The sequence below is a fragment of the Callorhinus ursinus genome, unplaced genomic scaffold (genome assembly GCF_003265705.2).
Source record: "Callorhinus ursinus isolate GAN/ISIS: 27379988/994484 unplaced genomic scaffold, GSC_fseal_2.0 scaffold3, whole genome shotgun sequence".
In the NCBI taxonomy this organism is placed as follows: domain Eukaryota; kingdom Metazoa; phylum Chordata; class Mammalia; order Carnivora; family Otariidae; genus Callorhinus; species Callorhinus ursinus.
The window spans coordinates 8,468,836-8,482,567 of NW_027397065.1; the positions used below are offsets into that span (position 1 = coordinate 8,468,836).

General features: G+C 37.1%; 1 protein-coding gene across 2 annotated transcripts in view; it reads left to right on the top strand.

Moving 5' to 3' along the window:
* The window catches only part of ADGRV1 (adhesion G protein-coupled receptor V1), a 524,455-nt gene that overhangs the window by 343,804 nt on the left and 166,919 nt on the right, over nucleotides 1-13,732 (top strand). For both annotated transcript variants that reach the window (XM_073887989.1, XM_073887998.1), the window contains one exon: nucleotides 8,207-8,385. In XM_073887989.1, the coding sequence (XP_073744090.1) occupies nucleotides 8,207-8,385 (179 nt within the window). The remainder of the gene's footprint in view (nucleotides 1-8,206; nucleotides 8,386-13,732) is intronic.

Consider the following 13,732-nt stretch of genomic DNA (forward strand, 5'->3'; position numbering starts at 1 on the left):
CTTAATAAATATGATATGCAAAACATTTTACTGGGTAATACAAGGTTTACAAAAATTAATCTACCACAGGCCACAGTCATGTTTGAGTGATTTATATTCTGATAAACCTTTATAAATTCTCATTTAGTGCTAGCAAAAAAATGGAGAGGAAAAGAGAAATGGTGATCTCCATACTTTTATAAAAAAAAAAAAAATGCATCTCCACTGACATATAAAGTGTGTGTTGGGGGGGAAATGAGAGCGGGAAGAAATAACTCATGTGAATAATATTCTCAATATTTGTGTGAGTCTCTATGGAAATAAATCTTAATCAGTCTTCACAGGAGCTTTGGACTTGTGTTCTGAGTTCTATAGCCAAGCAAAATATGAAAAAACTATGCTTGTCTTTGATTGTATCTGTTTCCTCATCTCTAAATGAGAGGGCTTATGTGGTCAGATGATCTGTCAGGTCGGTATTACTTCTAAAATTCATAGTCTGTGCATCCATATCATTAGTGTTTTTATTTGAGGAATTATATAATTCCTCAAATAAATTGTATATAATGATTCAATCACAAACTATAAGTCAGGAAATTGTTAATTACTTATAGTTTAGGAGCACCTGGGTGGCTCAGTTGTTAAGCGGCTGCCTTTGGCTCAGGTCATGATCCCAGAGTCCTGGGATCGAGCCCCGCATCGGGCTCCCTGCTCAGCAGGAAGCCTGCTTCTCCCTCCCCCTCTGCCCCTGCTTGTGTTCCCTCTCTTGCTGTCTCTCTCTCTGTCAAATAAATTAATAAAATCTTTAAAAATAAATAACTTATAGTTTAACCTGCCCCTTTACTAGAGGAAGAAATTGAAACCCAGAGGAACCAAATAATATTGGCCAAAAACATACAGCTTATCCATTTAGAACCATGTCAAAACCTATATCAAGTCACTAATAACCATGTCTTTTCAAGTTTTTTTAAATCATTTATAGTATTCATTATTTGCCTGAAAGTTTCTTTTGAGTGTGTGTGTACCTCTCCAAGTTCTCCTTTCCTGTATTTCTATAGATTGTATTTATGACAGGAAATTTTCACAAATATCATTAAGTAGTTTTCTTTAAATTTGTTAAAATGGGGGGCTCTGGAGTGGCTCCATTGATTAAGCATCCAACTCTTGGTTTTGGCTCATGTCATGATCTCTGGGTCCTGGGATCAAGTCCCACGTTGGGCTCCATGCTGAGCATGGAGTCTGCTTGATTCTCTCTCTCCCTCTGCCTCACCCCCTACTCATGCACAGGCTCACTTTCTCTCTCTTTCTCTCTCAAATAAATAAATAAATCTGTAAAAAATAAATAAATAAATAAATTTGTTGAAATAGGCTTTTAGTTATGGGGGGCTTTTAGTTATTCTCGCAAGTTACAGTTACCTAAGTAATCTTTTTTTCATTTTTTTAATTTAAATTCAATTAATTAACATATAGTGTATTATTAGTTTCAGAGGTAGAGGTCAGTGATTCACCAGTCTTATTTAATATGCGGTGCTCATTGCATCATGTGCCCTCCTTAATGTCCATCACCCAGTTTCCCCATCCCCCACCCTCTTCCCCTCCAGCAACTCTCAGTTTGTTTCCTATGATTCAGAGTCTCTTATGGTTTGTCTCCCTCTCTGATTTTGTCTTGTTTTATTTTTTCCTCTCTTCCCCTATGATCCTCTGTTTTGTTTCTTAAATTCCACATGAGTGAGATCATATAATTGTCTTTTGCTGATTGACTTATTTCACTTAGCATAATACCCTCTAGTTCCATCCATGTCATTGCAAAAATAGCAAGATTTCATTTTTTGATACCTGAGCAATATTCCATATGTATATATATACACATCACATCTTTTTTTTTTTTAAAGTTTTATTTATTTATTTGAGAGCGAGAGTGAGAGACAGAGCATGAGCAGTGGGGTGGGGAGGGGCAGAGGGAGAGGGAGAAGCAGACTCCCTCCTGAACAGGGAATCAGATGTGGGGCTCAATCCCAAGACTCTGGGATCATGACCTGAGCCAAAGGCAGATGCTTAACCAACTGAGCCACCCAGGCGCCCCTGTATCACATCTTTATCTATTCATCTGTCGATGAACATCTGGGCTCTTTCCATAGTTTGGCTATTGTGGACATTGCTGCTATAAACATTGGGGTGTAAGTGCCCCTTCTGATCACTGCATTTGTATTTTGGGGGTAAATACCCAGTAGTGCAATTGCTGTGTCATAGAGTAACTCTATTTTCAACTTTTTGAGGAACCTCCATACTGTTTTCCAGAGTGGCTGCACCAGCTTGCATTCCCACCAGCAGTGTAAGAGGGTTCTCCTTTCCCCACATCCTCACAAGATCTGTCATTTCCTGACTTGTTAATTCTAGCCATTCTGACTGGTGTGAGGTGGTATCTCATTGTGGTTTTGATTTGGATTTCCCTGATGCCGAGTGATGTTGAGCACTTTTTCATGTGTCTTTTGGCCATTTATATGTCTTCTTTGGAGAAATGTCTGTTCATGTCTTCTGCCCATTTCTTGATTGGATTATTTCTTCTTTGGGTGTTGAGTTTTTTGGGAGTTTTTGTTCTTTGGGAGTTGAATCTTTATAAGATTTTTGGATACTAGCCCTTTATCTGATAAGACATTTGCAAATGTCAGTTTGTCATTTGGTTTTGTTGATGGTTTTCTTTGCTGTACAAAAGCTTTTTATCTTGGTGAAGTCCCAATAGTTCATTTTTTGCCCTTGTTTCTCTTGCCTTTGAAGATGTGTCTACCAAGAAGTTGCTGCGGCTAAAATCAAACAGGTTGCTGCTTGTATTCTCCTCTAGGATTTTGATGGATTCCTGTCTCACATTTAGGTCTTTCATCCATTTTGAGTCTATTTTTGTGTATGGTGTAAGGAAATGGTCCAGTTTCATTCTTCTGCATGTAGCTATCCAGTCTTCCCAACACCGTTTGTTGAAGAGACTATCTTTTTCCCATTGGATATTCTTTCCTATTTTGTTGAAGATTAGTTGACCATAGAGTTGAGGGTCCATTTCTGGGTTCTCTGTTCTGTTTCCTTGATCCATGTGTCTGTTTTTGTGCCAGTACCATACTGTCTTGATGGTGACAGCTTTGTAATATAGCTTGAAGTCTGGCATGGTGATGCCGACAGCTTTGGTTTTCTTTTTCAACATTCCTTTGGCTATTTGGGGTTTTTTCTGGTTCTGTACAAATTGAGGATTATTTGTTCCAGCTCTGTGAAAAAAGTTGATGGTATTTTCATAGGGATTGCATTGAATGTATAGATTGCTCTAGGTGGCATAGATATTTTAACAACATTTGTTCTTCCAATCCATGAGCATGGAACATTTTTCCATTTCTTTGTGTCTTCCTCAATTTCTTTCATGAGTGTTCTGTAGTTTTCTGAGTACAGATCCTTGCCTCTTTTCACTTACGGAATCTTGAAATGCTGGTAATTGTGCTAAGTGTGCAAATAAAATACATCGTCCTTCACTGGTGAACATTGACAGAAATAAGTAGGTGATAATTCAAATGGACCAGTGTTTAGAAGTGACATTAAAGATGTGACTGTGGTAACATCATCAAATTTTAAACACTGCAAAACTGAATAGTTGTCTCTTTTGAAGTGTCTAATTTGGTTACTAAAGCTGAAAATATTTTGAATCTTTTAGGGCTTGCCTTCAGCCTTCATTACGTTAATGCTAGGAATATATATGCTGTGTGTATGAAGTATAGTCAGGTTGGATTAATGTAGTTGGTTAAACTGGGGGATAACTTTTTTGGGGGGGTTGGGGGCTTTTGGGTTTTTTTGTTTGTTTGTTTTTAGAGAGGGAGAGAGGGGTAGAGTGGGGAGGGGCAGAGAGAACCGTAAGCAGACTCCATGCCCAACACAGAGCCCAGCCATAGGGCTGGATCCCACAAGCCTGAGGCCACAACCTGAGCTGAAATCAAGAGTCAGATGCTTAACTGACTGAGCCACCCACGCAACCCGGGGATAATATTCTGGCTAAAAATGTAACATGACTACATACTGATGATGTCTTGAGATGGCCCATAAGATGGTTCTAACAAAATTTTTAAAGCTTAGAGATAGAAATGTAAATAGAGACCTAACTATTAACATTTTCAGTTCACAGTTGGTGAACTGTGTTTCCTGCTAAACACTAAACTAGTGTTTAGCAGGAAAACCATCTTATGGGCAGTGAATAGTAAGCCATGCCCAGTCTACTTGAATCATGTTTGGGTGAGAGTGACACCCTTTAACTTGTATTGAGTTTTCAAAATTTCATTAGTTTCAACACTGAATAATCACCCAGACACCAAGGCACACAGATCACATATGCTATGTGTCTATCAACATAAAATTATTACGCAAACATAATGGTCTTTAAATACTCTTAAATTACAAAAGAGGAACCATGATTACAAGGAAAAGAATGTAGTCAATGCTCCACTGTTTTCTCTGTTTAGAGAATGGTAGTAACTGGGGGTTTTAATTCCACGACTTTTGAATAGCAATATATACCTCAATTTCTTTTTTTCTTTTAACAACAAAGAAAAACTAAATTGAGCTAATTTAAGCAAACATCTAAATCATAAAAGGAATAATAAGCATATAGGATAACTTACTGAACCCAAGAACCCTCAGAACTTTTATCTATTCTTCTATAAAAACACACTTCTCTCCACTGTGCTTTTGCCTGTCCCCACCACTAAAGTGCGTATGTCCTCTTTCTCCAGCTGACCAGCTTAGACTGTCACTGAATTTCAAGGAATTCAGTGATTCATGATTAGCCCAGCTTGGGACCGTCTTCTCCCCCAGATCAAATCAGCTATGGATGGAGGAGCAGGGTCATGAACCCACTCTGCATATGTTGGGGTGGGATGAGATAGGGTTCTAAGAAGGTGAACTCGTGACCTAGGCATATCCCAAAAAGTACCTACCACACTATATTAAAATATCTTAAAATTCAAGTAAAACTTGAAGTTAGCTAGTCAAAACAATTCTTAGTTTGGGCCATATGATATTTCTAAAATAATTAAACATCATTTAATTACATAGTAATTCTATAGCAGAAAGGAAAAAAAAAAAGAAAAAAAACCCTATACAATGGGAAATATTGTCCTTAGGGTACACCTCAGTGGTTGGATTCTTTTGGGAAGAAAAGGGATTTTTTTTTTTTTTAAGTTAACAAAAGTTTGTGACTATAGGAACTTGTTTTGCCTAATTGTTCAGCAACACTGCGCCTTGAGCTCTTTGGAGCAGAAGCTATGCGTGTACAAATCTAACAGTTACACTTGTCTCAGTATTATCTGAGTCTCTGGTAAAGGTCAGACAATTGCTGAAAGGTTGGGTGATTCTAACTGATGGAACTAATGTCCATTTTCGTAAAAGCAGACATTTTGGAAGTATCCCAATCTCTATCACGATGAATCAACTTAGAAGTCATTTACCATGCTCTCCTTTCTGATTCTTCCACCAACAACACTCCTGAGTTACCATCTTATGTGGATACACACAAACATCTATTTAAAATAAATAATTAGCATTTTTATTTTGGAGATGGGCTCATCATCTTTCCTTTGCCTGAATTTTCATTCTCTAACAGGCAGTTTGATCACCTCAGTGTCAGATACTTGATACAGTCCCACTTACTTGGGTGCATGTCCCTGTACTAATTATGGAAAGAAGGGGGAAGACCCTGTTGGATTTAATGATTTGAAAAAGAAGTTAGAACAAATTTACATAAGCAACAACTCAAAACATGCTTCATAATTACAGATATATGCAGATGTACATAAAGATATGGAGCGCTGACAGGAAATAAAATTCAGAGACAAAAATCTCCAAGTAACCAAACATTTTTATTTTTTCCTGGTTTAGCCCAATCAATACTGATCCCTCAAGGCTGATTTGGTTCAGATAGAGTCTTAACTTAGAAGCCTCCATAAACAGCACCTGAAAGCCTTCCCATGAACATAAGGCATGTTTATTTATCACATAGAAAGAGCTTCCATTGTATCACAGCTTACTTTTGGTCTTAAAGTATTTATCTTTTGTCTTTCACACTGTCTGACTTCCCAATAGGAGATTTAAGGGAGGTGGCAACCTTTCCCAATGGTGAAGTTCTAAGAAGTGCTCAGCACTTTATACATGATATCTCATTTAATCTTTATAGTAACCTCATTGTATACATGAGGAAACTGAAGCTATGGGATTGTTGTTGCTTGCTACTGATTATCCCTCTGATGTATATATGAATACATATATATGTATGTATGTGTATATATGTAATTTATCTATACTCACACTTTTTCCACCATAAGAAACTGAGAAGGGGGGCTTTATCTAGTGAAGAAGTATCTTTGTGTGAAATACATATGACATCCAGTGTTGTTTCTGTACCAAATGATAATTAAATGTAAGGGCTCTGATGGAAAAAGAACACAAGAAGGCAATATATGTAAGTTCTAGATTTGGCTTAAGTGTAGGAGTTAAGTGCAGGATTTGGGGCCAATAAGAACATTTTGTTTTCTAATTCTGTTTATCTAATGTGTCCTCTCATCCCCCTCTATATACTATCCTTTTTATATATTTTTAAAGATTTTATTTATTTATTTGAGAAAGAGAGAGAGGGCACAAGTAGGCAGAGTGGCGGGCGAAGGGAGAGGGGAAAGCAGACTCCCCTCCGAGCGGGGATCCCGATGCGGGGCTGGATCCCAAGACCGTGGGATCGTGACCTGAGCCGAAGGCAGACGCTTAACTGACTGAGCCACCCAGGCGCCCCTCCTTTTTATATTTTTTATTTTAACAAGAAATAATGGATATTAAATATGCTATAAATATAAAATAAATATTTTCCTTAATGATTTCTTTCCCACTTGTTTGGAAACTAAAGGAAAGCAAATACCTCCCCTATCTCTTTCACTTCTATATCCCCCATGCTTGGACTGGTCCCTGAAATTTAGTAAGCACTCAATAAATAATTGTCAGGTAAATGAATGAAAAAAAGAGCACGTAAACTGAGAAAGAAAAACAGGTACAAAGCCTACCCCTTCACAGTATTTTTTTTTTCTCTGTGAAGTCATTATCTGTTTACTCATATATGTCTCCTGCTGGGAACTGGCATGGGGATATCTTCACAATTATATACCCATTGCCTGAAAAAGTGTCTACCCCTGTCATATGATAAGGCCTTAAGAAAAATTGTCGGGCGCCTCGGTGGCTCAGATGGTTAGGTGTCTGCCTTCGGCTCAGGTCATGATCCTAGGGTCCTGGGATCGAGTCCCACATCGGACTCCCTGCTCCTTGGGAACCTGCTTCTCCCTCTGCCTCTCTCTCTCTGTCTCTCATGAATAATAAAAATGAAAAAAAAATCTTTAAAAAAAAAAGAAAAGAAAAATTGTCATGGGAGCCCGGCTGGCTCAGTCAGTTAAGCGAACGACTCTTGATTTCAGCTCAAGTCATGATCTCAGAATGAGATTGAAACCCGCGTCGAGCTCCGTGCTCACTCGGGAGTCGGCTTGAGATTCTCTTTCTCCCTTTCCCTCTGCCCCTTCCCCCTGATGTGCTCTCTCTCGCTCTCTAAAAAATACAAATAAAAACCTTTTAAAAAGTTGTCAAGGGCGCCTGGGTGGTTCAGTCGTTAAGCATCTGCCTTCGGTTCAGGTCATGGGGTCCTGGGATCGAGCCCCACATCGGGCTCCCTGCTCAGCAGGAAGCCTGCTTCTCCCTCTCCCATTCCCCCTGCTTGTGTTTCCTCTCTCGCTGTGTCTCTCTCTGTCAAATAAATAAATAAAATCTTTCAAAAAAAAATAGTTGTCAAAAAGTCTGGAACAAAGGGCTGTTCACTTCGTTATCATCCTAAAGCTGTTCACATGGGAAGTAGGTTTGAATATCAGTGTATGTTTCTTCAACATGCACAGAACAATCACAGATGACTATGGCTGAAAATAAACCAAAGGAAACTAAGGAAAATAAAAAGCACAATAAATATTTTTCAGTGTTTCAAGTTTTTTGAGGCATCCTGAATTTCTTGGGTGTATGAAAGAATGAATATGTGAACTAAAAAACAAACAAAAACCAAAACCAATTATTAAGTAAATGCTAGCCCTTTGTTGGTCTGTAACGCTATATGCCCAAGCCAGGTGAGTTTGTGTCCTGTGCCATTAGACCAGAACTTGTTCATTTTATGTTCTGTTTCCTTCCTTAGTCTGTGAATTTCTGGTATGTACTGGTGATGAACGATGAACACACAGAGAGGAGATATCTGCTGTTTTTCCTTCTGAGTTGGGGAATTCCGGCCTTTGTGGTAATTCTCCTCATAGTTATTTTGAGAGGAATCTATCATCAGAGCATGCCACAGATCTATGGACTCATCCACGGTGACCTGTAAGTACATCCAGGCAGAACTCATTGCCTCCTTAGCCTTCGTGTACCCAGATAGCTTTGTTAGTAGATGGTGAAGCAGTTGACTAAGCAGTATGACCGAACAAGAAACACTAGGCCGACCTCTGCTTTCCCACACCAGACTGACTGAATCTCTACTTCCTCTAATTATCCCTTTGAGTAAGAAACCGTTGCCTTTCTAGTTCCTCTGTTGGATACAATTTTCTCAGGTGAGTTGATGTATTAGATAATTCACAGTAATTTTTACCTTAACATTATTAAGTTTATTAGATTAAGACAAAAATACCTAGTAAAATCAGGGAACTATAAAAGTTTTGATAAAGAACAGAATCAGTGAAAAATATGGAGTGTGGCATATTATCTAAGGAGTCTGATATTTTGGGGGAGGGTGGGAGGAGAGGATGGCAGTCCCTGTCATCCATAACATCCTTAAATACGAAAAGACTGTACCAGAGGGAATGGAGAGTGTCTGCAAAAGGACACAGGAAGGAGGAAGGAGACAGGGTCAACTAAGACCTTCTTATATGTTCTTACTGAAGTACACTAATAGTCTTAAAATGTAACAAATCTTTATACACACACATATATACATGTCTTAATCCTGAATCTGGTATCTTACAGCTTTGAGGACTACTCAACCCCTTTTATTGATTCCACATGCAGAGGAAGAAAAAAACCTTTATAATAATAAAGTTTAATCATCTCCCTTGGTGTAATGAGGATTAGAGGGGGAAAACAACATTTCTAAATAAGAAAGAATAACCTAGTCACAATCTTATGATGACAATATTACCTAATTATCTCACAGGTTATTGTGAAGATAAAAATTAGTTAATTGATGTGAAAAATCTTTGAAAGTAAAAGTTCTATATAAGCAGAAGTCATTTCAATTTCATTATTGCTTCTGATCAGTTATAATTGTCCATTATTACTTAATAAATAATTGTTATTGATGTATGCAAATGTATTTCCACAAATGGGCAATCACACACACATATCCCACACTACGTTCAACCAAGGAAACTAGCTATGTAATATGCACACACCCACTGAGATGCCATATATAGTAAATTTTTATTGAGATTCATTAAGATTCCCTCATACTGATTATAGCATTGTAATGTATTTTGTGCATATAAAATTCTAAAAGCCTAATCTTCTAGAAGGGAATTATTGTTTATTAAATTATTTTAAAAATTATGTTATGACATTTTGTTACTTAAATCTTGGGCAGCCCAGGATTAATTTCAGAAAGTTTGACATCATTCTTTGTCAAATACCAAATAACCATGAGACAAACCCTGGTGGCCAGCTGCCCATCCCTTTCAAGAGTTTCCTGGCAAGACAAGACTTATCTGGCAGCAGTTTTAGCATGTGTACCCACCCAGCCTTGATAAATGGGACCTGATGAAAGTGATATTAATTAAAAGGAACTCTTTTGGGCGCCTGGGTGGCTCCGTTGGTTGGGCAACTGCCTTCAGCTCGGGTCCTGAACCTGGAGTCCTGGGATTGAACCCTGCATCAGGCTGCTAGGCGGGGGCTCTGCTTCTCCTTTTCCTTCTCCCGCTCCCCCCACCTTTGCTCTCTCTCTCTCATTCTCTCTCTCAAATAAATAAATAAAATCTTAAAAAAACAAAAGGAACTCTTTTGGTGCTTGTAAAGGGATTTTTAAGGAGGGAAATTATTATACAAGAATGTCCAAATTGACTGTTAAAATATTTGCCTTCTGAGGCTTTTGGAAAAAGTTTTCTTTATTATCAGCTCAATTATAATAAGTGAAATGCAAAATACATTAACCTCTACCTGGTTTTAATATGAGAGGGATTAGACCAAAAGTGACTGAGTTTTGTAAGTATTACAGGTTACTTGTGTCCTCCATTCACATAGAATTCCTAAATCATCTCTATGTAAATTTATTATAGTTTTTAAAAAGATTTTTAAATCTGTATTTTTACTATCACTTTAATCTCAATATAAGGATGCAAATTACTATATTATTTATGTAAAATCTTGTATACATAGATCATTTAAAAACATACCTTTTCTCTCAGAGTAATGATAGGATTCGTGATGGTGTGAAAAAGCAGCTCGTTTGTTGTGCAGTGGTTACTTCATAGTAATAAACAATTTCTTTTGAGTTAAGAATTATCTCTAAATAGATCTCTAATGCATCGATATGTAGAAATTGCTTTTTTAAAAATGTTTTTGTCAAATTTTGGAACCAAGATTATGATAATTTCATGACAACAGGTAGGAAGTGATCTCTCTTCTCCTATTAGCTGGAAAGGTTTTCAAGTTCGGTGTTATTTCTTCCTTAGTATTTTTTTTTTAAGTAAGCTCTGTGCCCAACATGGGGCTTGAACTCATGACCCCAGGATTAAGAGTTGCATGCTCGTGGTGCCTGGGTGGCTCAGTCCTTTAAGCGTCCGACTCCTCGGAGCAGGGCTCTTGTGTGCTTGCGTGAGTGTGCACTCACTCTCTCACTCTCTCTCTCTCTCAAATAATTAAGTAAATCTTAAAAAATAAAAGATCCTGATTTCATTTCCTTTTGATATATAGGAAGAGGTAAGATCTCTGGATCATCTGATAGTTCTATTTTTAAGTTTTTAGGAACCTCCATACTGTTTTCTCTAGTGGCTGTGCCAGTTTGCGTTCCCACCAACATTCTGTGATCTTTATTATTTCCTTTCTTCTGCTAACTGTGGGCTGAGTTTGTTCTTTTTTTCTAGTTCCTTGAGGCGTTGTTAATTTGTTAAGTTAAGTTGTTAATTTGACATCTTTCTTTTTTTCTAATGTAAGCATTTATCGCTATAAATGTCATCTTAGAACTGTTTTTTCTGCATCCCATGTTTTGGTATTTGTGTCTCCATTTTTGTTTGTTTCAGGATACTTTTTTATTTCCCTTTTGATTTCTTCTTTTACCCATTAGTTATTCAGGAGTATATTGCTTAATTTCCACATGTTTGTGAATTTTTTAGTTTTCTTCCTGTTACTGATTTCTAGTTTCATACCATTGTGGTTGGGAAAGATATTTGGTATGATTTCAATCTTCTTAAATTTGTTAAGACTTGCCTTGTAGCCTAATATATGATCTGTTCTGGAGAATGTTCTGTGTGCACATTAGAAGAATGTATACCCTGCTACTATTGGATTGAATGTTCTGTATATATCTGTAGGTCCATTTAATCTAACTATAGTTCAAATCCAACATTTTCATATCAGTTTTCTTACTGGATGATAAATCCATTGTTAAAAATGGAATATTGAAGTTCCCTACTATTATTTTACTGTTTATTTCTCCCTTCAATCTGTTAGTATTCCCTTAATATATTTGAGTGCTCTGACACTGGGTACAGATGTATTTATGATTGTTATATACCCACTTGAGAATTGACCCTTTATCATTATTATATCGTGGCTTTCTTTATCACTTGTTACACCTTTTGAGTTGAAGTTTATTTTGTCTGATATAAGTATAACCATCCCCCCACTAACTTCTGGTTTCCACTTAATGGAATATCTTTTTCACTTTTTTACTTTGAGCCCATGTATGTCCCTGAAGCTGAAGTGACTCTCTTATAGGCCGCATATAATTAGATCTTTTTTTTTCAATCCATTCAGCCACTCTGCCTTTTAATTGGAGAACTGAGTTCATTTATATTTAGGGTATATATTGATATGTAAAAACTTACTAATTCCATCTTATTGTCTTCTGACTTTTGTAGTTTTCATATTCCTTTCTACTTTCCTTGCTGTCTTCTTTTATTAATTGATGGTTTTCCTTAGTGGTATATTTTGACTCCCTTCTTTTTATCTTTTGTGTGTCTACTGTAGGTTTTTGTTTTGTGGTTACCATGAGGCTTACATAAAACAACATCTAGGGTGCCTGGGTGGCTTAGTCGTTAAGTGTCTGCCTTCGGCTCAGGCCCTGATCCCAGGGTCCTGGGATCAAGCCCCACATCAGGTTCCCTGCTCGGGGGGAAGCCTGCTTCTCCCTCTCCCACTCCCCCTGCTTGTGTTCCCTCTCTCACTGTATCTCTCTCTGTCGAATAAATAAATAAAATCTTTAAAAAAAAAAAAAAACATCTAGATGTAACTATTTTATGCTAACTAAAACTTAACTTTAATCACATGCACAAAGTCTACCCTATCATTTTACCCCTCCTTTTGCAACTTACCTCTTTTACATTGAGTATTCAGTTAAAAATTCGTGAGGTTGTAGTTATTTTCAGTCCTTTTTTTCTTCAGCCTTTATGCTAGAGTTATATGATAAACATACCATGATAATACAGTATTGAGAATTCTGAATTTGACCATATAGTTACCTTTACCAGTATACTGTATATTTTCATATATTTTCAGGTAACCAATTAGCATCCTTTCATTTCAGCCTGAAGAACTCCTCTCACCTTTTTTCATAAGGCAGGTCTAGTGGTGATGAAGTCCTTCGGCTTTTATTTTTGTGGGGAAATCTTTATTTCTCCTTCATTTCTGAAGAATAATTTTGCCTGATAGAGTATTCTTGATCCACACATTTTTTTTTCCTTTCAGCACGTTGAATATATCATCCCACTCTTTCCTGGTCTGCAAGGTTTAAGCTGAGAAATCCACTGATAGCATTAGGGGGCTTCCCTTGTAAGTTACAAGCTTATTTCCTGTCTCTGCTTTTAAGATTCTCTTTGTCTTTGAATTTTCATATTTTTATTGTAATGTGTTTTGGAAAAGTTGAGTTTGTTTAGGGACTTATATATGCAGAATTCCAATAAACATCTTTACCAGAATGACACACAGCTATCTTATATTTAACCTCTTTAAAATTGATCTTCTAAGTGTGTGCTTTGACCTACATTTCCTAGGAAAGATACACCATCCACCCAGGTACCCACACTGTGAACTTGTTTTTCTACTTCTTTTTTCTTATACTTCACATGCTATTAATCACAAGTTATTTTCTAGCCTAACTCCTAAATGTCTTCCTAATTCACTTTCTTGTTTTCATCTTCATCTCTCATTTCATCATTGTCTCTTCAGTTCATTTTTGTCATCTTTATCTGGTCTGTTGGGTTGCTTCCTGACTTGTGTTCTTATCTCTAATTTCTTTCTTTTTCAATCCATCTACTAAATTCTGAAACATGGAAATGATCATATCACTCTGATGCTTAAAATCCAACAGTTGCTTTTCATTACCTTCAAGGTCCTGGATTGTTAGGTCATCCATAGTTGACACTAACCTGTTGAACATCTCTCACACCATCCTCCCCAGTTACCCTTTGTAACTGAATCATTTGATATTTCCCATGGTTTCTCGTGCCTATACCTTTGAATATAT